The 25,083-nt window shown below is 44.0% G+C and overlaps 1 protein-coding gene and 1 non-coding gene across 4 annotated transcripts in view; one reads left to right on the forward strand and one right to left on the reverse strand.

Annotated features, from left to right (window-relative positions):
* Nucleotides 1-5,116: 5,116 nt before the first annotated feature.
* Nucleotides 5,117-25,083, reverse strand: part of GPC3 (glypican 3) — a 460,817-nt gene continuing 440,850 nt past the window's right edge. For all 3 annotated transcript variants that reach the window (XM_055565179.1, XM_055565176.1, XM_055565177.1), the window contains one exon: nucleotides 5,117-5,615. In XM_055565179.1, the coding sequence (XP_055421154.1) occupies nucleotides 5,562-5,615 (54 nt within the window). In that variant the 3' untranslated portion in view covers nucleotides 5,117-5,561. The remainder of the gene's footprint in view (nucleotides 5,616-25,083) is intronic.
* LOC129640540 (U6 spliceosomal RNA) lies at nucleotides 20,241-20,347 on the forward strand. Its single transcript, XR_008708896.1, has one exon. It is a non-coding gene; the product is annotated as a U6 spliceosomal RNA (small nuclear RNA).

The raw sequence follows: 25,083 nt of genomic DNA on the forward strand, positions 1-25,083 counted from the left end.
GATGTGCTGACTCTATAAGCACCAGTAATGGCTGCCCCTGTGCTGTTCAGATGCTCTTCTGGGTCTGGGTTGGCACATTCCCTCATGGTTGATCACTCCTCTCATGGCAGCCTTTACCCTAGTGTACAGCTGCGTTGTGAAGCAAGTGGGCACAGTGAACGTGTGGCTCGGGCTAGGGAGCTCGTTGGAGTGGTCGTGGGAAACTAGACAGAATCTCATACAATTTTACTTTTCCTGCCTTGTTTGAGGAGTAAGCCAAGTGTGTGCATGCACTTCACTAGCAGAGTCTAGGTTTCTTACAGCCCGCCTGTTAGTCCCACTGGTTTTCAAAGTAGCTAAGGGGGCTCATCTTCCCAGGCCTGCATATGCTCAATGTGTGGCTGGAACTGCTCCGTCCCCGGTGAGGATCTCTGTGTTTTTCACCCCCTCCCTCCATTCTGTGTCCCCTTCCAGGGGCAAACGTCCCAACTTGATCACGTCTCTTCCCTTCCTACCTGATTCTGTGTGGATCTTTCTTTTAGCCTTGGTTGTAGAAGAGCCTTTATGTTAGTCTTGTTAGTTTTCAGTGAGATTGCTCCAAACGTAGAGGTATTTTTGATGTGTTTGTTGGGGAGGAGGTGAAATCTGTGTCTTCCTACTCTGCCATTTTGTTCTTTTCCATCTATTTTTAATGTGAAACTTTCAAAACCAGTATATATGTTTCCAAACAAATAAAAACGAATAAAAAGCAATGAGCTTATTTTGTCGGTTCCTTGGCAAACCTAGCAGACCTTTTATATTCAAACTAATGCCGTGTCCTTCCAAGATGTACAGTGTCCTCAAATACTGTAGAACTTTTCTTTGGGGGAAAACTCCTCCATATCTCATAGCATATTCTTTGGAATCTTCTCAGGGAGGCCTTTGTTTCTTGGAGGCAAATTTGATTTTTGGAAACAGCTAAAAGCTACTTGGCAGCAAATGTAGTGAATGAGGTGGGTGATCAAGCTGAAGAACATTATTTTTGGTTCCAAACAAGGTGTGACTATAAAGAAATGAGGCTAATTTTCTTGTATGGTACATAAACTGGCTCAACAGTCATTCCAAAAGAAGACTTCCAAAAATGTATGGCCTTGGCAAGAAGAAAATTTTCTCCCCCTGTTCTTGTTCTCTGTCTCTCTCTCACACACAGTGTATACTGTCTGGCCCAATATCTAGACAAGTAAAATCAAAGGCCCTTGGAATTTGGTTTAAAAAAATCAGTTACATGAGTATGGGATGGAAGAGACCTGGCTTGGCAGCTCTTCATGCAAAATCACCTGGGGGTTTCAGTTGGCCACAAGCCCATCCTTCATGAAGAATGTGACGTGGCCTCTAAGTGTCTGCATTCTAAGGAGGTGGAGGTCTTGGGCTCTGTAGGAACTTGAAAACCCATGCTCCATTCTGCACAGGCTCCAGCTGCACTTTGAGCTCAGCAGTCCCTTGGACTGCAAGGAGATCCAACCAGTCCATTCTGAAGGAGATCAGCCCTGGGATTTCTTTGGAAGGAATGATGCTAAAGCTGAAACTCCAGTACTTCGGCCACCTCATGTGAAGAGTTGACTCATTGGAAAAGACTCTGATGCTGGGAGGGATTGGGGGCAGGAGGAGAAGGGGATGACAGAGGATGAGATGGCTGGATAGCATCACTGACTCGATGGACATGAGTCTGAATGAACTCTGGGAGTTGGTGATGGACAGGGAGGCCTGGCGTGCTGCGATTCATGGGGTCACACAGAGTTGGACACGACTGAGCGACTGATCTGATCTGATCTGATCAGCACAACAGCATGAAAGGACCACTGACCCGCTGGAGCAGGGAGTAGGTGAATGAGTTGAAGAAACCAGCTCAGAAGAGGCATGAAAATGATTAAAGACAGCTATGTGAAAAGTGGTATCGTCTTACTCTCATGTTGGTCATTACGGAAGAGCCAAGAACAATGGGTAGAAATTACAGGAAGGCAGATTTAGGCTCAACCTATCAAAATCATATTATAGACTTATACATTCATTATAATCTCATGTGTGTGAATATATACATACAAGGCAAAAAAAAATAAGTGGAAAGATTTCAATCAAATATTTAATACTAACTATGGGGTATGGAATCACGAGACAAATATCATCTTTTAAACTTTACATGATGATATACAATTAGATTTTGATTACCTGTGTAAATTTCTTTTGAAAAAAAATGAACTTTCTAAAAATTGGAGGTGTCCAGCAACCAAATAGTCTGCTTTGCAACCTAGTGAGAGCTCTGCCTTAGGTGCTAATCAAACACGGGTTGTGGGATGAACTAATGGGCCCTTTCAACCTAGGGATTCAGTATGTTGTTACGTGATTTAAGCTTGTTCAAAATACCAGAGTTGAGCTGGTGGAAGTTCACACATGGATCCAACGAGAAAGAGGCCTGAAAACTCCCAAGATGGTGCAACTTTCCAACTACTGAGCCTAGTCTAAGGACTCCAGGTGGTGCTAGTGGTAAAGAACCCACCTGCCAATGCAGGAAACATAAGAGATATGGGTTCGATCCCTGGGTCAGGAAGATTCCCTGGAGGAGGGCATGGCAACCCTCTCCAGTATTCTTGCCTAAAGAATCCCATGGACAGAGGAGCCCAGAAGGTTACACTCCATAGGATCGCAAAGAGTCGGACATGACTGAAGCGACTTAGCACACATGTACACAGGCTTAGTCTAAGGACAAAATGATCATCTTAACGGAATTCATGTAGGATGTTTAAAGCAAAGGGTAAGATAAACACTTCAAAGGTATAAAGCTACTAGCAACTAGCTGTGAAACTAGATTCTGAACTAGGAGAATAAATACAGAGAAATAGGAAAAGGCATGGATAAAATGCTGAGAGAGACAGGCCATTGAGTAAAAGTAAAATGTCAATAGGAGATGGTGGATTTTCCATGTTTTGTAAGTGTGAGTAGTTATTTTAATTCTGACCATTTAGCTGAAGCCAGAAGGCCTTGGACTTTATATAGAGCCTTCTGCTGGCTGGTCATCACCCAGTGGGCATGGACTGTAGTGGCGGTGTACCAAGGTCACAGAAACGCTGCCTGGCTTGGGTCATGTTCTGGGAACTGAAGTGTGTCAAATATGACCTGAAGCCATCAACGTCTTGAGAGGCACGTGGCAACAGCACATGCATAATCCCATCACTGGGCAGAGGGAGTGGTGCTTACTTCCTTTTGGGACCAACATGCCACAAAATCAGAGCAACAAAGAAGCTGGACATCTGAACTGGATTGTCCATTTTACAAGAGGGAAACTGAGGACTAAAGGGAAATGAATGTGAAAGATGTTCAAAAACAGTCCCTTTCATCTCCTAGAGAGGAGGAAAAGGACTTTAAGATGGTGCCCTTCTGTTTGCAGCCATAAAACCCAATCTCAGGGTCACATTTTTGCCACATTAAATAAAAGCTTGCTGTCAAGTGACAGGGACCGCCATGAGGCACTAACTGGGCTTTCCAGCCTTCTGGTCTGCTGGTCGTGTAGCCTGGCATACTCTTGAGTCCAAGGAACAAACTTTTGCAGTATTTAGGTTTCATGAATCAAAGAATAATGATTCTCATAAATCTTACTCAAATACAGAAATAATGATGTTTAAAAGATAATGCCTGTTCAAGTTTTACCAACCACTACAAATCATTGAAAGATGCTAACAAATACCACTGATTGTAGCCTTGACCAAAACCAAGTGAAGGAAATGTTAAACCAGAAGTTTCCAATTTGTATTTGCAAAATTTCTGCAAAGGATGGCTACCAGGAACTTGTGCTCCTCAGGAGACCCTGATGAAAGTGTGTTGGTGACCCATAAGTTGTGAGAAATGACCCCCCGCCCTTCCTCCTGTCACCCTGCAGATATGAGAGCTCCTGGTTGGGACCTCCTCCCAGAATCAAAGGGGACGTTTCAGCCCCTCCCTGACCTTGGCTCACACTCCGGCTGTGTGCCCAGCCCCTCTCTCTCCTCATCCTTCAGCTTGGCTTCTCCTTGCCCTCAGGTGGGAGTTGAGGTCCCACTCATAAAAAGAGTCAACAATGTTTCTGGTGACCTGATCTGGCAAATGGGCAATAAGCCAGGCCTTGGAAACAATGTCAAGTCAGTCATTCCTGAGGTTCTTTGGCAGCAGAACCTTCAAAGAGCAGCATGGGCATCATTATTGGGATGGCGTATGTGTGAAACAGAGTCTTCAGTGATAATACTAGGCCTACAATGGACAGAAAGTTGGTGTTGGAATTAGTATTGGTGCCAAACCTTCAGCTCCATGAAAGCGGGATCCAATCATCTGTTTGGTTTTCTATCATTTTGCAGCTGGGAGAGTGCCTGACAGTTACCAGGTATGCAAGGCCTAGTGTGGAAAAAACAACTGTTGAAGGATCCCGTCTGAGGCCAACAGCTGCGTTGCTTCCTATAATCCTGGGTCTCCCGACAACCCCTATGACCTGACCCAGGGCAACTGCTGGCCTTGCCATGTGGCAACCCCTGGAGAAGAGTGACAGGCAGCAAGGAAGCTGGGGGAACTACTCCTTTGTACCCTTGGGGACCCCTCTCTGGGTAGGGAGAAAGGAAGAATATTGTGTACATGATCCATACAGAGGATTTCTCGTTGGGCAAAACATTTTCAGCAAAGTGAAATTTGTAAAGAGAGATGGGGGGACTATTTTGAAGTGTCTTTAGTTTCACAGGCAAGACACTCTAACCCATTTATTTTTAAAAATTATTTATTTGGCTGTGCTGGGTCTTAGTTGCAGCATGCGGGAGCTTCAGTAGCAGCATGTGGGATCTATCGCATTCCTTGATCAGGGATCGAACCCAGGCCCCCTGCATTGGGAACATGGAGTCTTACCCACTGGACCATCAGGGAATTCCTTCTAACCTAAATGGAGATTATGGATGAGGTGTGTGTTGGGAGGGATTGGCTTTGGCTGGAGCTTGGGGCCAAGACTGATACTCACCCAAAAGACAGGGAGGGAGGGAGGGGGATTTTCTTATACAGAATAGAAAGCTAGGTGAGGAGGAGGAAAGCACAGCATGGTCACCATGGACGAGGGCTTACAAAAAAGACTCAACGCATTTTTATTTGAGTGTTTATTATTTTTTTTTCCAAAGAAATCCATGCAAAGGGAAAGACAGAGAGAAAGACATGGCAACCATGTTCTAGCAGCCAAACATAGGAAAATAATTTGGCACAATTTGATTTTTTTTATTGCAAAAGACAATCTATACTACCACTAAAATTTGCCCTCCTCATGGAGATGCCACGTGATTTTCGAAAACGTAACGCAGGGTTAGTCTTCTACTTAATGGCTGAAGGAGGTATAGAAGATAAAAAAATAGGGAAAAAGAAAAAGGTGGTTCCCTTTATAGAGGGAGACCACAGGGTGCTGAAGGGCAGCACATATCCTGAGCTTGGCAGTCAGTGCACCAGGAGGAAAAAGCACAGCACAGAGATTGCCAGGCTGGTGAGAAGCTTCAGGGGAGGATGGCCATTCCCAAGGTTGGGAGAGGCAACTATCTCGTTGTCCTTCTGATTCACATGTTGCTTGCTTCCGGGAGCATCGTCCACGTCCAGATCATAAGCCAGTTCTGCCGAAAGAGAAGAAAGACTTTAATGCAGGCTCACCAACGGCTTCAGGTATGCACTCTTCATGGCCAGGCACTTGTCTGGACTGCTGGGGTAGCCCGGCTTTGAGTTCTTCCTTTCCTCGAAAGGAAGGCCACTGGGAGATGGGACGAAAACACGGGTGAGGAGCTGGGGGCCCGCCCGAGGAAGAGGGCTAGTGGTATTCCTGCCAGAGAGCACACCAGCAAGGCGCACGTGAGCTGGCCACGCCCCTCCTGCCCTTGGCTCCACCCACACCCCGGGGTGCACACTGGCCCTTGTCACGTCTCCTGGTCGGCAAGGCTGTGCCATGTGGTAACTACATGCATGTTCTCATGTGTATATGTGTGGGTGGGGGAGGGGATGTGAACCCCCAGTGTACCTTTTCTGTGTCTTGCACCCCTGGCCTTAGAGTTGACAGTAGGGTAGTTTGCCATTGAAAGTTGTTTTATTTTTCTGAAATATTTCTTCTTTTATCTATATGGTCTTTTCATTGCTTTTCATTCACACATGATATGCATAGGATTTAAATTGATATCAAGTAAATTAAGATTAAGAGGCCTATGGGTAACAGTCCTTCTTTGCCTACCATTATGAGATATCTTTATGATTCTGAAAAGAAACTGGGGTACTGGTGTTGGCCTAACTCAAAAGTCCCCCAGAAGGCAAATCTAAGTTAATAGTGGTGTATCAGGAAATTAAAGATGGTTGGCCCAAGGCTCAGTTTCTTTTAGATTTGCTTTTCCAGATTTAGAGTGCAAATCTTTTCTTTTGGCTTTTCTAGACTCGGTCACCAATGTTTCTATTTCAATATCTTGTGAAGGTGATGTGATGCGAGCAACTTCAGCAGCCAACTGTCCTGTGGCCAATGGAGCCAGAAAGATCTCTTGGGGACATGGAGATGCTTAGCAACAGGCAGAGAGGAAATGACTGGGATTCTGCAGAAGGAAGGAAGGAAGAGGAAGGAAGAGCTCCTCTTACAGCGGATGAAACATGCAATAAGTCACAGGAAGAAGGTGTGGGGACTCAGCTGGTCCAGGATGTGTGCAGAGCAGGGCCTAAGACCAGGGCTGCTGTTAACAGGCTGGCATTGCTGAGAGCAGACAGCAAAGTCAAGGTGATCAAAGCCAAAGGGTCTGATTACACAGTCCGCAGTGCTACTTTCCAAAGGGCTATTGCAGATTATAATGCCACTAGCAATGATGAGGGAACCAAATTTACTATGTCTCAATAAAAAAAGATACTGTAGTCTGTATAAGGTGATACCTCACAGTTTCTTTAATTTGCATGTATCTGATTACTAGTATGGACTTCCCAGGTGGTGCAGTGGTAAAGAAGCTGCCTGCCAACGCAGGAGACGCAGATGCGGGTTCATTCCCTGGATTGGGACGATCCCCTGGAGAAGGGCATGGCAACCCACTCCACTATTCTTGCCTGGAGAATCCCATGGACAGAGCAGCCTGGTGGGGTGCAGTCATGGGATCACAAAGAGTTGGACACGACTGAGCACACATGTGCAATTATTAGTATAGATGAAGGTTTTTTTTGTTGTTCACTAATTATATTTCTCAATGAAGGACAGTTCATATTCTTTGCCTTCTTATCTAATTGGTATTGATGTTTTTCCTATTAATCTGAATGCATATTTCATTGAGTCCTTTGCTTATCATATTCAATACAAATAATTTTTCTATTTTGTTATGAACTATATTTTTCATTGCTGTACAAAGAAATGTCCTAACTTCCAATATATAGGAATCTGACCACATTGTGCTCTTCTGAAGCTGAGGAAGTGTTTCTTCTTCATTGTTAATAATTCAAATCAAAATTTCCCACGAACCCTCTTACTGAGGGAAAAGCAAATCAGCAGACTAATCTCCATTCTTTCTCCCCCCACAATAACTAGATACAAAGAAAATCAAAGAGAAAAAGAACAAAGAGCAATGCTTTGCTTGGAAATCAGACCTCTGTCTCTGCAAGGTGAATGGTGCAGGGCACACAGAGCAGGCGGAGGTCAGCTGTCAGTCGGCAAGGACAGTGCAGGCTTAGGGCCTGATCAGATTTCACCAGCCTTGAGAACACATATGGCTGGGTCTGCTGAAAGCCCAGCCTTGAGTTTCACGGCAACATCTCAACTTAAATGAAGAGGAGTATTTTTAGGACTGACCTGAATGAGAGCCTTCTCAGCAGAGCTTTCAAATTCCTTTTCCGGATATTCCCCTTGCCCAACATCAGGATTAAACAAACAACATCTACTACTGTGAACACTTGGTTCCCATACTATTTATCTTGCTCTTCAAATAATCCATGAACACTACACACTTTTGTCTACTATAGCAGTTATGGTACACCCAGGAATTATGTTAAATCCAGCAGTTTCTCATCTTTGTACCACCCAATACATCTTTTGTTATATCTAGGATCTATGCTTTGAAATTATAAAAATGACTACCAATTATCGAGTCCTCATTGTGTGCCAGGCACTGTGCTAAGTACCCTTTATATACATGATCTCATGTAATTGAACACTCTCAGCAGTGTTATGAAATAGGTATTATAATTCCCATTTTACTGATGAGGAAGCTCAAGCTCAGGTTACTTTTTTGCCCATATTTACACGTCTATGGGGTCACACAGAGTCGGACACGACTGAAGTGACTTAGCATAGCATAGCATAGCATACATAGCTGGTAAGTGGCAGAAGTGTTCTTTGAACACAGGGCTAACTCTGAACTTCACATGGAGCTATACTATACACAAATTGCAAGATTTTATATACCAAATATACTGCAGTGATTAAGTAGTAATGGGTTCCTTCTTGAAAAAAAAAAACCAAAACCTCAATTAGTGAAAATATCCTGCCAATGAGAACTAAAAACCAGATGAAATAAATGAAGCAAAAAGACGACTTACAGACTGGGAGAAAATATTTGCAAATGATGTGACCAACAACAGCTTAATTTCCAAAACAAACGGTTCATACAACGCAACAATAACAAAAACCCCAACAACCCAACTTAGGTCTTATGGGCCCAAGATCTAAATCAACATTTCTCCAGAGAAGACATACAGGTGGCCAACAGGCAATAAAAAGATGCTCAACATCACTAATTATTAGGAAAATGCAAATCGAAACCACAATGAGATATCACCTCACACCAGTCAAAACGGCTATCATTAGAAACCCTACAAATAACAAAGAGAGCGAGTGGAGAACAGGGAACCCACCTACACTGTTGGTGGCAATGTAAGCTGCGCAGCCATTACGGAAAACATTATGGAGGGTATCCCAGGAAACTAAAAATAGAGTTGACATATGATCCGTCAACCCCACTCCTGCGTGTATATCTGAACAAAACTATAATTCAAAAAGATACATGCACCTCAGTGTTCACAGCATCATGATTTACAATTGCCAAGATATGGAAAGAACTTAAATGTTCATCCACAGATGAATGAATAAAGATCTGGTCTGTGTATATACACACACACATATATATGGAATATCGCTCAGCCATAAAAAAGAACGAAGTAATGCCGTTTGTAGCAATATGGATGGATCTAGAGATTATCATACTAAGTGAAGTCAGAAAGAAATACAAATACCTTATGATATCACTTATATGTATGGCATCTAAAATATGACACAAATGAACTTATCTATGAAACAGACAGACTCACAGACGTAGGGAACAGACTTGTGGTTGTCAAGGAGGAGGAAGGGCAGGGGAAGGATGGGAGTTTGGGATTAGCAGATACAAACTACTACATATAAAATGGATAAACAACAAGGTCCTACTATATAGCACAGGGAACTGTAGTCAGTATCTGGTGATAAACCATAGTGGAAAATATTTAAAAAGTATCTATGTGTATAACTGAATCACTTTGCTATACAGCAGAAACAGAACACTGTAAATCAACTATACATCAATAGGAAAAAGCACATGAGAGAAATCAACATTTCCGCATACAACCGATCACAGTTGATTAAGTAGCCTTCTGAAGCTTTGTGAACTACTGAAAAGAGTTTTAGGTTTTGGGACCCCAAGTGGTTTTTATATCAGCTCTATTTTCCTGAAGCAATCAGCAATGATGGCCAAGGCCATCAGACACACACCTGGCATAAAGCTGGGCCAAGTCTCCTACCTCCAAATGATCCTAGGAATATTCAGAATAATACCTTCCTGTGCTTCCTACGCTGTGGCTATGGGTTTCCTGAGGCTTCCCACCCAGCAGCAGCAAAGCTTTATCACTCAGTCCTATAGCAAGGCTCCCGTGGCTGATACTGATGGGGGTCCCAGCAAAGATTCCTTCTGAGCCTGGGCCACCATCATGAAGAATAGAGATAAAGAGGACAGCTTAGCATGACAAGGAAGCACTATGGGACACAGAGGAAATAGAGATTTGGTTAAGATAAGCATGGACATTCCTGGACAGGGGAAATACAATCCAATTTAATTCAGCAAACTTAATGGCAGCCTACTATGTCCCAAGCATTGAGCTAGAAGATTGGAGAAAGACTTACTTAATGTTTGCCTTGAGGAATCCACACTATGGTGGGATTACAGACCAATAGACAAACCAACAAGACACTTGACAGAAAGTGGAAAGGGTTCAGATAAAGGCAAAAATTAAACACCAGGGGGTTAGAAAGGAGAGAAGGGACTTCCCTTGTCTAGTGGTTAAGAATCAGCCTTCCCAACCTAGATGTCCATTGACAGATGAGTGGATAAAGAAGATATGGTACATATATACAATGAAGTATTACTCAGCCATAAAAAGGAATGAAACTGGGCCATTTGTAGTGATGTGGATGGTCCTAGAGTATGTCATACAGAATGAAGTCAGTCAGAGAAAAATATCATATATTAATGCAATATGTGAAATCTAGAAAAATGGTACCAATGAACCTATTTGCAGGGCAGGAATAGAGATGCAGACAGAGAGAAGAGACATGTAGACTTGGGGTGGAGAAGGGGAGGGTGGGACATGTTGAGAGAGTAACACTGACCGCCATGTATAAAACAGCTAGCTGGTGGGAAACCTGGTGCTCTGTGACCATCTAGGGGTGAGACGTTCAAAAGGAAGGCGATGTCTAAGTCACGTTGTTGTACAGCAGAAACTAACACAACATTGTAAAGCAATTATACTGCCCCCCCAAAAAAATCCGCCTTCCAATGCTGGGGGTGCAGGTTTGACCTCGGGTCAAGAAACTAAGATCCGACATGCCACGGTTTCAAGAAAGCCTGCGTGCTGCAATGAAGACCCAGCATGGCCAAAATATCAATTTTAAAAACAAAGAAGGGAGAGAAATTCCAAATAAAAAGCTTGCTGGAAGGCTCCTTTGGACAATTGGGTTATAACTGTGCCATGAAGCATGGGTGGACTGTGGCAGGGCTGAGTGAGACGGTTACTCATTTCAGGCAGAGGGTTCCGCTGGAGTCGAATCAACACCTGAGACTGCTGAGGGCACGCTCAGTGCGCGCCAGTGGCCTCTATGGAGGGAAGCAATGTTGAGCGCTCATTGTTGTGGGGGGTGTGTTTGTGCACGTGTTGCTTGCTGATGATAAACGGTAAGACAGGAAGGACAAGAAAATAAAGGGCAGATCTTGACAGATTAGAAAGATAAAACTTTATTCTGTGGGCAATAGGGAGCCACTGCAGGTTTCTAAGGAAGGAATCCGCACAATCTGTTTTGTGTTTTTCAGAAAGATCATTGTTAATAGTTTGGAGGACAGCCCTAAGTGGGTGGGAGAGACTTGTCAGACATCTTGTCTTGGGAAAAACAAGAAGCCTGTGGGAACAGTATCTGGGGATCTGCCAGTAGCAAATATTACAAAAAAAAAAAAAAAAAAAAAATCAAAAACCTACGAAGAAGCTAAATCTACACCAAACCAAGACCATCTCATTTTGCTACATGCCAGATGCATTATGGGGATCACCACAAACCATACTCTTAAATCACTCATATTTTTATGTTGATCAGTGATGTTTGGTTAGGTCCATAGTGTAAAATGTACATAAATTGTTTCTGTCTTGCAGTTGAATGTCAGTGAGAACCTTTTGGGCCAGCAAGGAGATTTTCATGCTAAATTCAAAAATCTGTTTCTATTTGTCATCAGTTTAACTACACCCAGAGGGTTAGACCCAACAGTCTGTACTAATTACAGACTCAGCCCTGACTCTCATTTTGCTCTTATGTCCTTTGTGTTGCAGATTAGATAATCCCTTTAAATTATCATCATTCATTTAGGCCTGAGCTTTGTGTGGAAAAAGTTTTCTGCATTGGAAGAAGCACTTACTCTGGGGTACAACCCTGAATATTTATTGGAAGGACTGATGCTAAAGCTGAAGCTCCAATACTTTGGCCATCTGATGTGAAGAGCTGACTCATTGGAAAAGACCCTGATGCTGGGAAAGATTGAGGGCAGGAGAAGAAGGGGGCAACAGAGGATGAGATGGTTCGATGGCATCACCGACTCAATGGACATGACTTTGAGCAAGCTCTGGGAGTTGGTGATAGACAGGGAAGCCTGGCATACTGCAGTCCATGGGGTCACAAAGAGTCAGAAACAACTCAACAATACTACCAACAACCCCATTCTTAGTTATTCAGAATCTCCTAGGGGAGTTAAGGAAGATGCCTCCATCCTGGGAGTCTGGAGCCCTGGGTTCCAGGCCTGGCTCAGTCACTGAGTTACTATTTTACCTTTGGCAAGTCACTTCTCCCGGGCCTCAGTCACCCCATTTTGCTAAATCAAGGTACTGGACTGGATGAACTCTAAATTTCCTTCTAGTTTTATTTCTCTCTGATTCCAAGGCTCTTGGGGCCCAGTGAGGAGCACAGTCTGCTCAGGCCGCCATCATTCCTCTACCCACAGCAGCCAAGATGGCTGCCCCACCAGAGCACCTGTAAGCTGCAGTCAGTTGCTTTTCCTGGGGTGTGAGCCTTCCTAGTGATGTTCACCAGCGACCAAATTCTGAATCCTCTTTCTTCTTAAGCTGGTTTAATGGCGGATAAGAGACCCTGGCAAGAAATAAATCCATGCTGGACTGTTTTTATTTTCTTTAAACCCTGACGGCTCCTAAAAGGCCATAAACACCAAGCCCTGGGGGAGAAGTTGCTGAGGTACATCAAGCAGGCATGCACAGGCAACCAAGGAAAATCCGTCAGCCAGTGAGACAAGCCTTTGGGCCCTTACAGAGCCACTGGGGTCTTGAACATATAAGAAGATTCAAACGCTCACCCTCTGGTGGCATGGGCATCAAGCAGGGCAAGGCAGCCCTAGAGGGGCCTCACCCACCCCAGCTGGCGGACTTCACAGGGGCAGCCCAAGAGAAGAGTTGTCATTGCGATACCAGGGGAGCAAATGCTGCTGCTGAGCTGAACAGGGGGTGTCTTCCTTGCCAAGCCTTCACCAGCAGAAGGCTTCAATCCAGGCCCTAATATGGCAACAGAGCAACACTGTTCTCCCCGTGTTTTGTATCTGCTGTGTTTAGTCAGGCCCTGGGACATGAGTATGTGAAACCAGCATGCACTGCTTGGTAGGCCCCCGAGGCTGAAATGGGGAAAATCCCTAGAAATTGTACTATTCCACACTCTGCTGCCCCTTCCCACAGAAGCCTTTGGGCTGTTGGCTTCTGAATCCCTAATTGATCTTGGTTTTCCTTGTCCTCCCCTCAATACAACCTTCCTTCCTGCCACATCAACGCCCCCCCCCCCCACCACCTTTGTGAACTTTCAGGTGTGAAATGACTACTTAAGACTTGAAAGCAGAGGAAAATGACTTTGTTAATGAACCTCAGGTCTCTGGGAGTGAGTCGGAGATTTTCTTCTTCATAGATCAGACGAGGGAAATGGCACACTTGAGGCCTCTGGTTTTAATTGGTCTAATGGGACTCCTTTTAGGGTCCATTTCACAACGTGCCTTCGTGACAAATAAGTGAGCTGCCTATTTCCCTAGCTAAGTGACTGCAAATTCTGGGAACAAGCCAGTCACCGCTCCTGGAAGAGGGCCGGGGCAATGAGATGCCCACTTCATTTCCTACAGCTAATTCCAGCCTACAAATACCCTTAGGTACACTGCTAGATGCTGAAAGGATCCAGTGGATTTACCGCTAGTACAGGCATGGCCTCTCTTCCTCTAGGCTCTGTTTCTCAGTCTGGGCTGGGTGTACCTTCAGGTTACACTGCAGTGGGCTGTGGGGACATGAGGCCATGGCATGCTTCTTCCCAGGGATTTAGAGGGAAGAGCACACTATTTTATACTGGGACATGCAAGGCTGTATGATGGAGCAAAAGGCTGTTATTTGCAAACTCAGTTAAGATTTCATCAAGTATTTCCCGTTTACTAGGACCTCCAGGTTATGTCCCAGATCCTCAGAATCAGGTGTTCACTCCCACTCTTCACTGCTGTATAATGGTTTTAAGAGCACCATGGGATACTTGGGTCACCCAGGCTGTGTATACTATCAAAGCTGGGCTATTCTGACCACATATTCCTGATTAATGACTTAAAGTAACTTTTGTGATGGTAACTTCCTTGTCAGGAGAGGAATGCCACAGTAATTGCCCTTAAATGGGGCTCAGAAAGCTTAGTGTCTAATACAAAATGGCGTCCAGGGGATTTGGCCACTAACTATGCCTCACTTTTGTGTCCAGCCACTGAGAAAGGAACAAAGAAGAACATCATGTAATACGTTTGGAGACTGTCATTTTGCTGTAGAATCTTATTATGATGTGGGCCAATGCTATACTTGTTTAGGTACATCATGAGTCAAGTCATATTTCCCGAAACAGAACAACTTCATCCTGGAAGCTGACAGTGTGGATGGGTGGTGTGGGTGCTGGCTTTCCTCCACCACCAGCCTGAGAATGATCACCACCTTCCACGGGAGTGTCATAACTATTACTCTCAGAGATTCAGACCCTTCTCTCAGAGATTCAGACCCTTCTCATCTGAGGCTGCCTAAGGGCTCCACAGGAATCACGGTTCCTCAAAGCCTTTCCTTCCCACGGGAAGTAATGGCCTGAGACTCACTGGAATATGAGAAGCCGGTGACAGAGACATGATTCAGCCAGGGCCAGGGGAGAAGATGAAGAAAACAGGCTTCAAGAAGGCAAGTGAAGAGAACACTTTGAAGAGAGGAGGGGAAGCACAGTAGAATATTATAGAAAGGTCAAGGAAAGTAAGGACTAAGAAGCTACTCAAAGTGTCAACAAGAAGGTGATGGAAGATTTTTGAGAGAACTTTCGATCAGGTTGGGCCAAAAGCAGATAGTACTGAATTGAGAAGAGAGTGGGCGCTGATGTGGATTCACTCAATACTGATTAGCCTTTGGAGAGTGAGTGAGATGAAGCACTGTCGTCAGAACTGTGTCTTGTGGCAGAGGTATCAGCAAACGCCTGCACAACCAAGCTTCATTAGGAGGTGTCTCCAGAGTTCCAACTCCAGATGGTCTTGGAAATGCTATATTCTTGTTATCCCTGATGCATTAATACCTGTACCAATGTTTATAGCAGATTATTCACAGCAGCCAGGAGGTGGAAGAAACCCAAATGTCTATCCGTTGATTCATGGATAAAGAAAACGTGGTCTACCCATATGATGGAATATTGTTCAGCCATAGAAAGGGATGAAGTACTGCTGCCTGCTACAAGATTATATGAACCTTAAAAACCTGACACTAACTGAAAGAAGCCAGCCACTAAATACCACATAATACATGATTCCATTTCTATAAATATAACTAGGCAGAATAGGCAAATTTTGGCAATGGTGGTAATGGTCGCACACGTTACAAGTGTAAATAATGCCTGTGAATTGTATACATAATGGTTAAAAAGACAAGTGTTTTGTGATATATATTTCACCGTGATTAAAAAACTATAGAAGCCAAAAGATAATGGCATTTACGGGTACATCCTAGCTCCTAAGGGGAGTGTGAATGCAGCGTTCCTCTGGCATTTTACTTTAGAGAGGAGTGAGTGTGTGAATATACCTGATACCCAAACAGCCACCCCCAAAAGGTATGCTTCGAAATTCAAGTTGTCCAAAAAAATTTAAATGGATATTTAAGCACTACCTTAGAATTGCAAATATGGCTCCTCAATTGGGAGTGAAGGAAGAGGGCAATTTTTGTCAAGAATTTTAATCTGAGGCTATTTTAAGAGAAATTTATATACAACCGCAGGAAACTTACATTTACTTTTGTGAGTCACACAAATGCTAAGCTGAAAATGCATTTTTTAAAAACATCAATGAAGGAATAAATACACTCTGTCCTCATTACTTTAAAAAATTTAATGGTTTAGATTCACAGAGCTCTGTTTATAATATAAATTTCGAACATGATGCAGCTACAGAGGTATGCATCATTGGGCTTTGAAGATGTAGAAGGAAGATACAAAATGTCACTTTTTGTAGCCAAATCAAATCGCTGAGGGGGCGGTTAGGAGTGAGGGAATGCCCTTATAGTCCCTTGGAACCCGCGCTCCAAGATGCTTAATAAAAAACTCTTTGATAGTAGTTGACATAGGGCTTTAGACAGACTTGAATGGGAAAACCTCAAATCTGGTACTCTTCCGTTTTTAATCAGCCATGGTGGATCTTACAAAAAATGTACCTGAGAACTAAACTGCTTACAACATCCAACAGCAAAGGAAAGTTACTAGAATAATAGCCAATAGGTCAAAATGGCTCAAGTCCCTGAAAACACTCAGCCTGGGTGTAGGAACATTACAGGCCAGAAATCAACAGGAGGCAGGTGTCCTCATAAATGAAAGATGAAAAGCCTCTCTAAGTGGTTTTATCTGAAGCTGTTCCCCAAAAACTCTCCAGTTGTGAAATGCCCCCCTCATCATTAATGGGATTTGGGGAACTGAGTTTATTTTACTATCAATTTACTTGGAAGAACACATTGTCATCCTGGCTCCCTCCTCCCTTCCCATCTTTGGGTCTGGACTGTCAGTACACCACCGTTCACAAAGGTGCCACTTCCTGTGTCTGTGTGGGGGTTTTTGGCTGAGCTGCTTGGCATGTGGGATCTTAGATCCGTGACCAGGGATGGAACCCATGCCCCCCTGCAGTGGGAGCATGGAGACTTAACCACTGGACTGCCAGGGAAGTCCCCCCTCCTCAGTCTTTGGGCAGTGACCATTTCTCCTCTTCTCCTCAGCCTCTCTCCCCCTGTTTTCTCCCCTCCCGCCAGTCCTCAGTGCCCTAGCAGACAAGGTGCCCATTGCTCTCCAATGGCCCGCTGCTGTCCGGGAAGAAAGAATATGTTCTATTCTGTGACAGCAGAAAAAAGACAAATACCCTTTTCCCCAATCACTTGTTGAATCACATTTCTCTCTTCTCAAAATCCGATGATGGCTCCCTACTGCATGTGGGTAAAGTCCTAGTTCCTTAGCATGGGCATTCATGAGCTTCTTGAACTCATCTTGTCTTGCTTTGCAGTTTCAACTGCCCATGTATTTCCCCAAGTACCATAGACTGTGGTCATACCACCCCGTTTATTATTTTGTGAGAGTGGCAAGTGCTTTGAGCTTCCCATGTCTTTCTTCATGCTGTTCCCTCAACTTGGGATGGCATCTCTTTTTTTCCCTCTTTCTCAGGCTTCAACTTACATGGCACTTCTTCCAGGAAGCTTTCTTTCCCTTATCACCCCAGTCCAGATGAATCACTTCTCTCTCTGATTATTAATTGGATTGTACTTCTATCATAGCACGAATTTCAATCTGCAGCATACATAGTCGAGTTAGTCACTCAGCTAGGCTTGGAGCCCCATCAAAGGAAGAAATGAGTCTTACTCCTCTCTGTAGCTCCCACCTGGTACTGAGCTAGCAGAGACAGTGAAAAACTGAATGAATGCGTGAATCAATGGCCACACAAATGAACATGTAACCCCAGTCTACTGAGAATATGAAGGTGAAGGGCTACCTCCTTAGTAGATACCCTTCCTGAGAAGTCTACCTTTATCAACTGAAGATTTCCTTAGCGGAAGGAGTCCCACGGAACAATGATGAACATAACACAAAGGCAGGGCCAACGGTGTGGGTGGCCCAGGAAGCACATGGCAGCGTTCAAACCCTGACCTTTATATACCAAAACCGCCCTTTCAATAGCCAGTTCTCATTACCCACAGCATCAGTTCACTGTACTGAGTGTGGACGGAATCTACACGATTTGCTTCTTACTCCCTTTCACTGTCTGAAACTCGATGCCTTACTATGTAAGCAAGGGACTGCTGCTGCTGCTGCTGCTAAGTCGCTTCAGTCGTGTCTGACTCTGTGCGACCCCATGGACTGCAGCCCACCAGGCTTCCCCGTCCCTGGGATTCTCCAGGCAAGAACACTGGAGTGGGTTGCCATTGCCTTCTCCAAGCAAGGGACACATGCCAGCATCCTGGGTGCCATGCTGGGTGGGAAACAGGATTGCTGGTGAGCGGGTTCCATTTCTTTTTCACTTGGAACCGTTGTGATTGGCTTTCCATACCTTTGACCCTTGCCCTTGCCCCGGAATCTACCCACCACTGGAGCATACCCTGCCCTTTCCATCACCACCAATTCCCAAATGAGGAGCTGTTTTCTGGTGATGGACATTTCAGTGCCTGTCCCTGCAACATCAAAATACAGCTTCATGAATGAAGTCCCTTGCTTGGCTGTAAAAGCACAGAGCAGTAAGACCTCAATCCCTATAGTCACACGTGCCGGCACCCCTTCCCCTTGCAGAGGTCTGTGGAATGGCTGCCAGGAAAATACAATTATGTGCTGGCATGAGAATAAATACAATTCCTTAACCTAAAAGTTCTCTGTTTTCATTCCCCCCCTTTCCATTTCTCTATTCACTTCTTTTTCTCTTTCCATTGCTCTTTAAACTCATTTCCTCTGTCCAATTATCCCTTCTCTCCTGTCTCTACAGTGATCTTTTCCATATCCTTAGGCAAAGGGCAAGGTTGGAATCCTCTGATGGATTCCGAATGTTAAAGATGCTTTTCTGTTCCTCTGCACTTTGATTTAAACCTCTAACCTGGGTTCCATTTGTTTTAGAAGAGGTTCTAGTATCTCCTTAATCTTCCATCAACATATCCATGGCCTTCCTGTTTACCCTCGGCACCATTCCTGCCTCTCAGCTCAGTGTCCTTCATTGCCCCACCCCCCCACCGGCCACCTCCACTGACCTACTTATCTGCCACTGCTCCGCATACCACTGTTGCTCCTTCCCTTCTCTTTCTCATCTCAGACTTCTTGCTTCATAGCCATGCCATTTTAGTACTTCTGTTTCACAGCCTTGTCATCCTTCTAAGGAGAAAATGATTTGAACTCAAAAGAGATAAAGAATTTTCTTTAATTACTGCAATCTGACAATTGCGTAGGCTGCCCCTAGGCAGTGAGATCCATCTCGGAAGTGGTCCATGAGAATTTGGACAGCCATTTGGTAGAAAGACTGGTGAAGGGATTCAAACATAGAATGAGGGGGTGAAGGTAAATAGCTTCTGATGACCCTTCCAAACCCGAGATTCTAGGATTTCATTCAGGTCTTTCTAGGTCTCATGGCAGGGATAAACGGTGAAGGGACAGGGTTCAAGTGACCTTTGCATTCCTCCCTTTGACACAGACACTGTCTAGAGAGGAATCTAAAGAGACTGCTTTGGATTCTCTCTTTCAAAGAAAGGGATCAGTGTCTTTTGGAGACCATGAGTAGCTTAGAGACCAGAGCTTTAAGTTTGCCAAAGAGTTATCAACCAAGACATAAATTTAAGGGAGTAACTACTGACCTGCCTAGGGTAGGGAGAAACCCCCGCACAAAATCTGTCCCACTTATTAAGATAGAGGCTAAGTCTCAGAAATAACGTGAGCATTTGTCAGGCAATATGAAATGTGCATGGGCCTCCCTGGTGGCTCAGACTGTAAAGAATCTGCCTGCAATGCAGTGATCCAGGTTTGATCCCTGGCCCTGGGTCGGGAAGATCCCTGAAAAAGGAAATGGCAACTCACTCTAGTATTCTTGCCTGGAAAATTCCACGGACAGAGGAGCCTAACTGGCTACAGTCCATGGGGTCGCAAAGAGTTGGACACAACTGAGTAACTCACACACTATGAAACATGCATATATGGTATGGGATGGCCATAAGAGGATGCTGTTTATAGAGAAGACAGAACAAGCATCTTAGGAATTCTTTCCATGGAAAGTTTTCCCTATCAACAGGAAACAATTATCAGTAATTTGCAGGTGGTAGACACCTCGCTCAGTACAGCCACATAACGGTATCATTCAGGATCCAGAGGAAGAAAAGAGTATCTTGTAATAAACCACAGCATCACTGACTCAACAGATATGATTTTGAGCAAAATCTTGGAGATAGTAAAGGACAAGAGGAGTCTGGTGTGCTGTAGTCCATATAGTTGCAAGAGTATGGGACAGGACTTAGCGACTGAACAACAACAACAAAAATAAACCATAATGGAAAAATATCTGAAAAAGAGTATGTATGCATATATGTGTGTGTATGAATCAGCTTGCCATTCACCTGAAACTAACAAAATGTTGTAATTCAACTATACTTCAATTAAAAAAATAAATACATAAAAAATAAATAGGGTTGTGCTTGCTTTGGCAGCACGTATACTAAAACTGGAATGATACAGAGACAATTAGCATGGTCCCTGCACAAGGATGACATGCAAATTCATTAAGTGTTCCATATTTTTAAAAAATACATAGGGCAGCCCTAGTTCCTTATAACTAAGAAGGGGCAGAAGTTTTCCATATTGTTTTTTTTTTTTTTTAATTTTATTTTATTTTTAGACTTTACATAACTGTGTTAGTTCATATTGTTTTTACCTGTCTACAGAATAAGGCAAATGTGCCTGTTAACACACAAATACATCTCATTGGCCAAATCAATTTAAGAAGGGAAATGACTGAGAAGAATGAGGAATCAGGCTATAAGCATAAGAGAGGTGTTAGAAAATGAATGATGAGATTTCAGACTGAAAGGCCTTGCAGGGGCAATAATGAAGCCACATTTAAAGACACTAAAATGCAATCAACAACAACAAAACAGATCAGAACCGGGGCCTTATAGCCTGGCACTATAAAATGGAAATATAGGCTAGAAGTTAATACAAATAATGAACACAGCAACTATACTGCAATCATCTGAAGGAAGACAGGGAATAGGGTGGTAGTATTTATTGCTGGGTGAAAAGCAAATCACACACATAAAGGAGATTTTGATGTTGCAAGAGATTGGGGAAGGATCAGGATGTGGCATCAGCAATGTACGCTTCCTGCCTTTATTTCATGGGACTTTTTCTAACCAATTACGGAGAAGAGATTAGACTGGAAAGTTCTCCCTGGAATCGGAGCTTGCTTCAAACTAAGTTCCAATAGATACTTCCCCCACCCCTCATTTTTACTTTTTAAAGAAATTTATTGAGTACATACCACATCACCTACTTTAAGTAAATTTCAGGTATACAGTTCAATGACTTTTAGTAAATTTAGCAAGGTGTGCAACCATTGTAATTCAATTTTAGACCATTTTTATCAGTCATGGAGGAGAAGGCAATGGCACCCCACTCCAGTACTCTTGCCTGGAAAATCCCATGGACGGAGGAGCCTGGTGGGCTGCAGTCCATGGGGTCGCTAAGAGTCGGACACGACTGAGTGACTTCACTTTCACTTTTCACTTTCATGCATTGGAGAAGGAAATGGCAACCCACTCCAGTGTTCTTGCCTGGAGAATCCCAGGGGCAGGAGAGCCTGGTGGGCTGCCGTCTATGGGGTCACACAGAGTCGGACACGACTGACGAGACTTAGCAGCAGCAGCAGCAGCTATCAGTCATGGAGCTTTACCCATAAGGTCCCTCGTACTAGTTTACAGTTAATCCCTCAATGGTTTCTTTTGAGTTTCTCATCTTCTCATCTTGAGCTCTCTGCATCATCGAATACTGTTGTTGGCTACTCTGTCTTAAAACTTGCTGTCCCCCTCACTATCTGATACCACTTCCTCTCGGGTCCCTCCTCTAATCATTCTCAGACTGCTCTGGGGGCTGTTTTTCTTAAGGACAGGCGTTCTCTCCTTCTTTGACTCTCCTCACTTCTCACTTGATAAGCCTTCTTGAACGTTCTCATCTGTGGCCCTGGTTTTCTCTTTCCCCAGAGTCCCAGATCTATCTCTTGCTCAGACATTGTCTGGAAAGTGAACTGTTCTGACCTGGATGTCCCTCAGGCAACGCAGACTCAATAAGCCACAAACAACACAGCGTTTCTATTCCCTTAGCTGCTCTTCTTCCAGTGGGCCCCTGCTGCCCCACCCTTGCCCCACTTCAGCTTAGCTTCAACTAGCCATCCAGTACTTGAAAACTGGATGAAGCACAAGCTGGAATCAAGATTGCCAGGAGAAATATCAATAACCTCAGATATGCCGATGACACCACCCTTATGGCAGAAAGTGAAGAGGAACTAAAGAGACTTGATGAAAGTGAAAGAGGAGAGTGAAAAAGTTGGCTTAGAACTCAACATTCAGAAAACTAAGATCGTGGCATCTGGTCCCATCACTTCATGGCAAATAGATGGGGAAACAGTGACAGACTGTATTTTCTTGGGCTCCCAAATCACTGCAGATGGTAACTGCAGCCATGAAATTAAAAGATGCTTGCTCCTTGGAAGAAAAGTTATGACCAACCTAGACAGCTTATTAAAAAGCAGAGACATTCCTTTGCCAACAAAGGTCCATCTAGTCAAAGCTACAGTTTTTCCAGTAGTCATGTATGGATATAAGAGTTGGAGTATAAAGAAAGCTGAGCACTGAAGAATTGATGCTTTTGAACTGTGGTGTTGGAGAAGACTCTTGAGAGTCCCTTGGACTGCAAGGAGATCCAACCAGTCCATCTAAAGGAAATCAGTCCTGAATATTCATTGAAAGTGAAGAGGGAATTCATAGGGCCTGGACTCCATCTTGGCCTGCTCATGCTGATCATGCTCGGCCACCTCTCCAATGGACTCTGAACTCTGTGTTTAGTGACTATGGAAACAACAGAAGGATAAGACCCCCTCCGGACAGGCCATAAATTTTTCCGTACCTATCGGAGTGTAACCTTGGGCTTATTGATTATTGGCCAATTGTTTAACTGTTTGAGCACATAACATGTGAATTGATGGGGTTATTGGGATTGTATTTTCCTTGGTTTATGTAAGTCTCAAGGAATTTGGAGTGGTGGGTTCAGACATGTACACATGGGGTATAAAAGATTTTCACAAATGCTGGTCGGGGTCCTTGGCTAAGAGGAGACTCTGCCTTGGGCCCGCCGGTGTAATAAACTGCACTCCACTATCTGCACTGTCCTTCTGAGTGAGTTTGTTTCCGGGAACGCATGGCTACAACAGAAGGACTGATGCTGAAGCTGAAACTCCAATACTTTGGCCACCTGATGTGAAGAACTGACTCATTTGAAAAGACCCTGATGCTGGGAAAGATTGAAGGTGGGAGGAGAAGGGGATGACAGAGGATGAGATGGTTGGATGGCATCACCGACTCAATGGACATGAGTTTGAGTAAACTCTGGGGGTTGGTGATGGACAGGGAGGCCTGGCGTGCTGCAGTTCCATGGGGTTGCAAAGAGTCAAACACGACTGAGTGACTGGACTGAACTGAGCTATCCAGTTGCCCAAGCCAGAAACCCACAAGCCACCCTAGATTCCTTTTCCTTTTTCATCCTCCAGGTCTAATTAATTGTCACATCCAATGAATTCTGCTTCCTTAATATTTTGTGACTTCTTCCCCTTCCCAGCGCCACTGCTTATTCCCACTATTGCTTAGATGACATTCTTCTAACCTCTCCCCTGGTCTCCTTCTCATGTAAACCATTCTCCACACAGTTGATAGACTCCTTTTATTTTGTTAATTTTTGAAGCACTCAACACATGAATATGTTCTTGAAGCTAAAGACTGAAACAATACCTGAATATATGGAGTTAAAAAAAAAAAGCCAGCCACCTTTTCAACATGTCCCTTTCCACAACTCCAAAGAGGTAATTACCAGTAAATGTATTTTCTATGCATATGCTACAAGGTCTTGGAAATCTGTGAATGTTAATACATGGAGAACTGCCTCATTCCTTTAACCACTGCGAGAAATTCCATAGTATGAATAGATATAACGGTGCTATTAGGCATTTTCCCACTAATAGGCATTTAGTTTGTTTTTAATTTCTCCCCAGCATGAACAAGGCTGTAGTGAACATCCTCTGACACACACCTTTGAAAACATGGTGTCTTTCTTTCAGAAATATCCCGAGAATAACACTGGCAAGTAGGGATGGAGGCTATGCATGGGAGATAAGTTGCAAGATAGTAGGACAGAAGTTGGGAAAGCTGGGTTGGAGATTTTGAGAGTAAGGAGATTATTTTTTTCTTAAAATGATGACATTCAGTTCAGTTCAGTTCAGTCACTCAGTCGTGTCCGACTCTTTGCAACCCCATGAATCGCAGCACACCAGGCCTCCCTGTCCATCACCAACTCTCAGAGTTCACTCAAACTCATGTCCATCGAGTCAGTGATGCCATCCAGCCATCTCATCCTCTGTTGTCCCCTTTTCCTCCTGCCCCCAATCCCTCCCAGCATCAGAGTCTTTTCCAATGAGTCAACTCTTCGCATGAGGTGGCCAAAGTACTGGAGTTTCAGCTTTAGCATCATTCCTTCCAAAGAAATCCCAGGGCTGATCTCCTTTAGGATGGACTGGTTGGACCTCCTTGTAGTCCAAGGGACTCTCAAGAGTCTTTTCCAACACCACACTTCAAAAGCATCAATTCTTCGACACTAAGCTTTCTTCACAGTCCAACTCTCACATCCATACACAACCACTGGAAAAACCATAGCCTTGACTAGATGGACCTTTGTTGGCAAAGTAATGTCTCTGCTTTTGAATATGCTATCTAGGTTGGTCATAACTTTCCTTCCAAGGAGTAAGCGTCTTTTAATTGCATGGCTGCAGTCACCATCTGCAGTGATTTTGGAGCCCAGAAAAATAAAGTCTGACACTGTTTCCACTTTTTCCCCCATCTATTTCCCATAAAGTGATGGGACTGGATGCCATGATCTTTGTTTTCTGAATGTTGAGCTTTAAGCCAACTTTTTCACTCTCCTCTTTCACTTTCATCAAGAGGCTTTTGAGTTCCTCTTCACTTTCTGCCATAAGGGTGGTGTCATCTGCATATCTGAGGTTATTGATATTTCTCCCAGCAATCTTGATTCCAGCTTGTGTTTCTTCCAGCCCAGCGTTTCTCATTTTGTACTCTGCATAGAAGTTAAATAAGCAGGGTGACAGTATACAGCCTTGACGTACTCCTTTTCCTATTTGGAACCGGTCTGTTGTTCCATGTCCGGTTCTAACTGTTGCTTCCTGCCCTGCATATAGGTTTCTCAAGAGGCAGGTCAGG

This window comes from Bubalus kerabau, chromosome X (assembly GCF_029407905.1).
Source record: "Bubalus kerabau isolate K-KA32 ecotype Philippines breed swamp buffalo chromosome X, PCC_UOA_SB_1v2, whole genome shotgun sequence".
Classification (NCBI taxonomy): domain Eukaryota; kingdom Metazoa; phylum Chordata; class Mammalia; order Artiodactyla; family Bovidae; genus Bubalus; species Bubalus kerabau.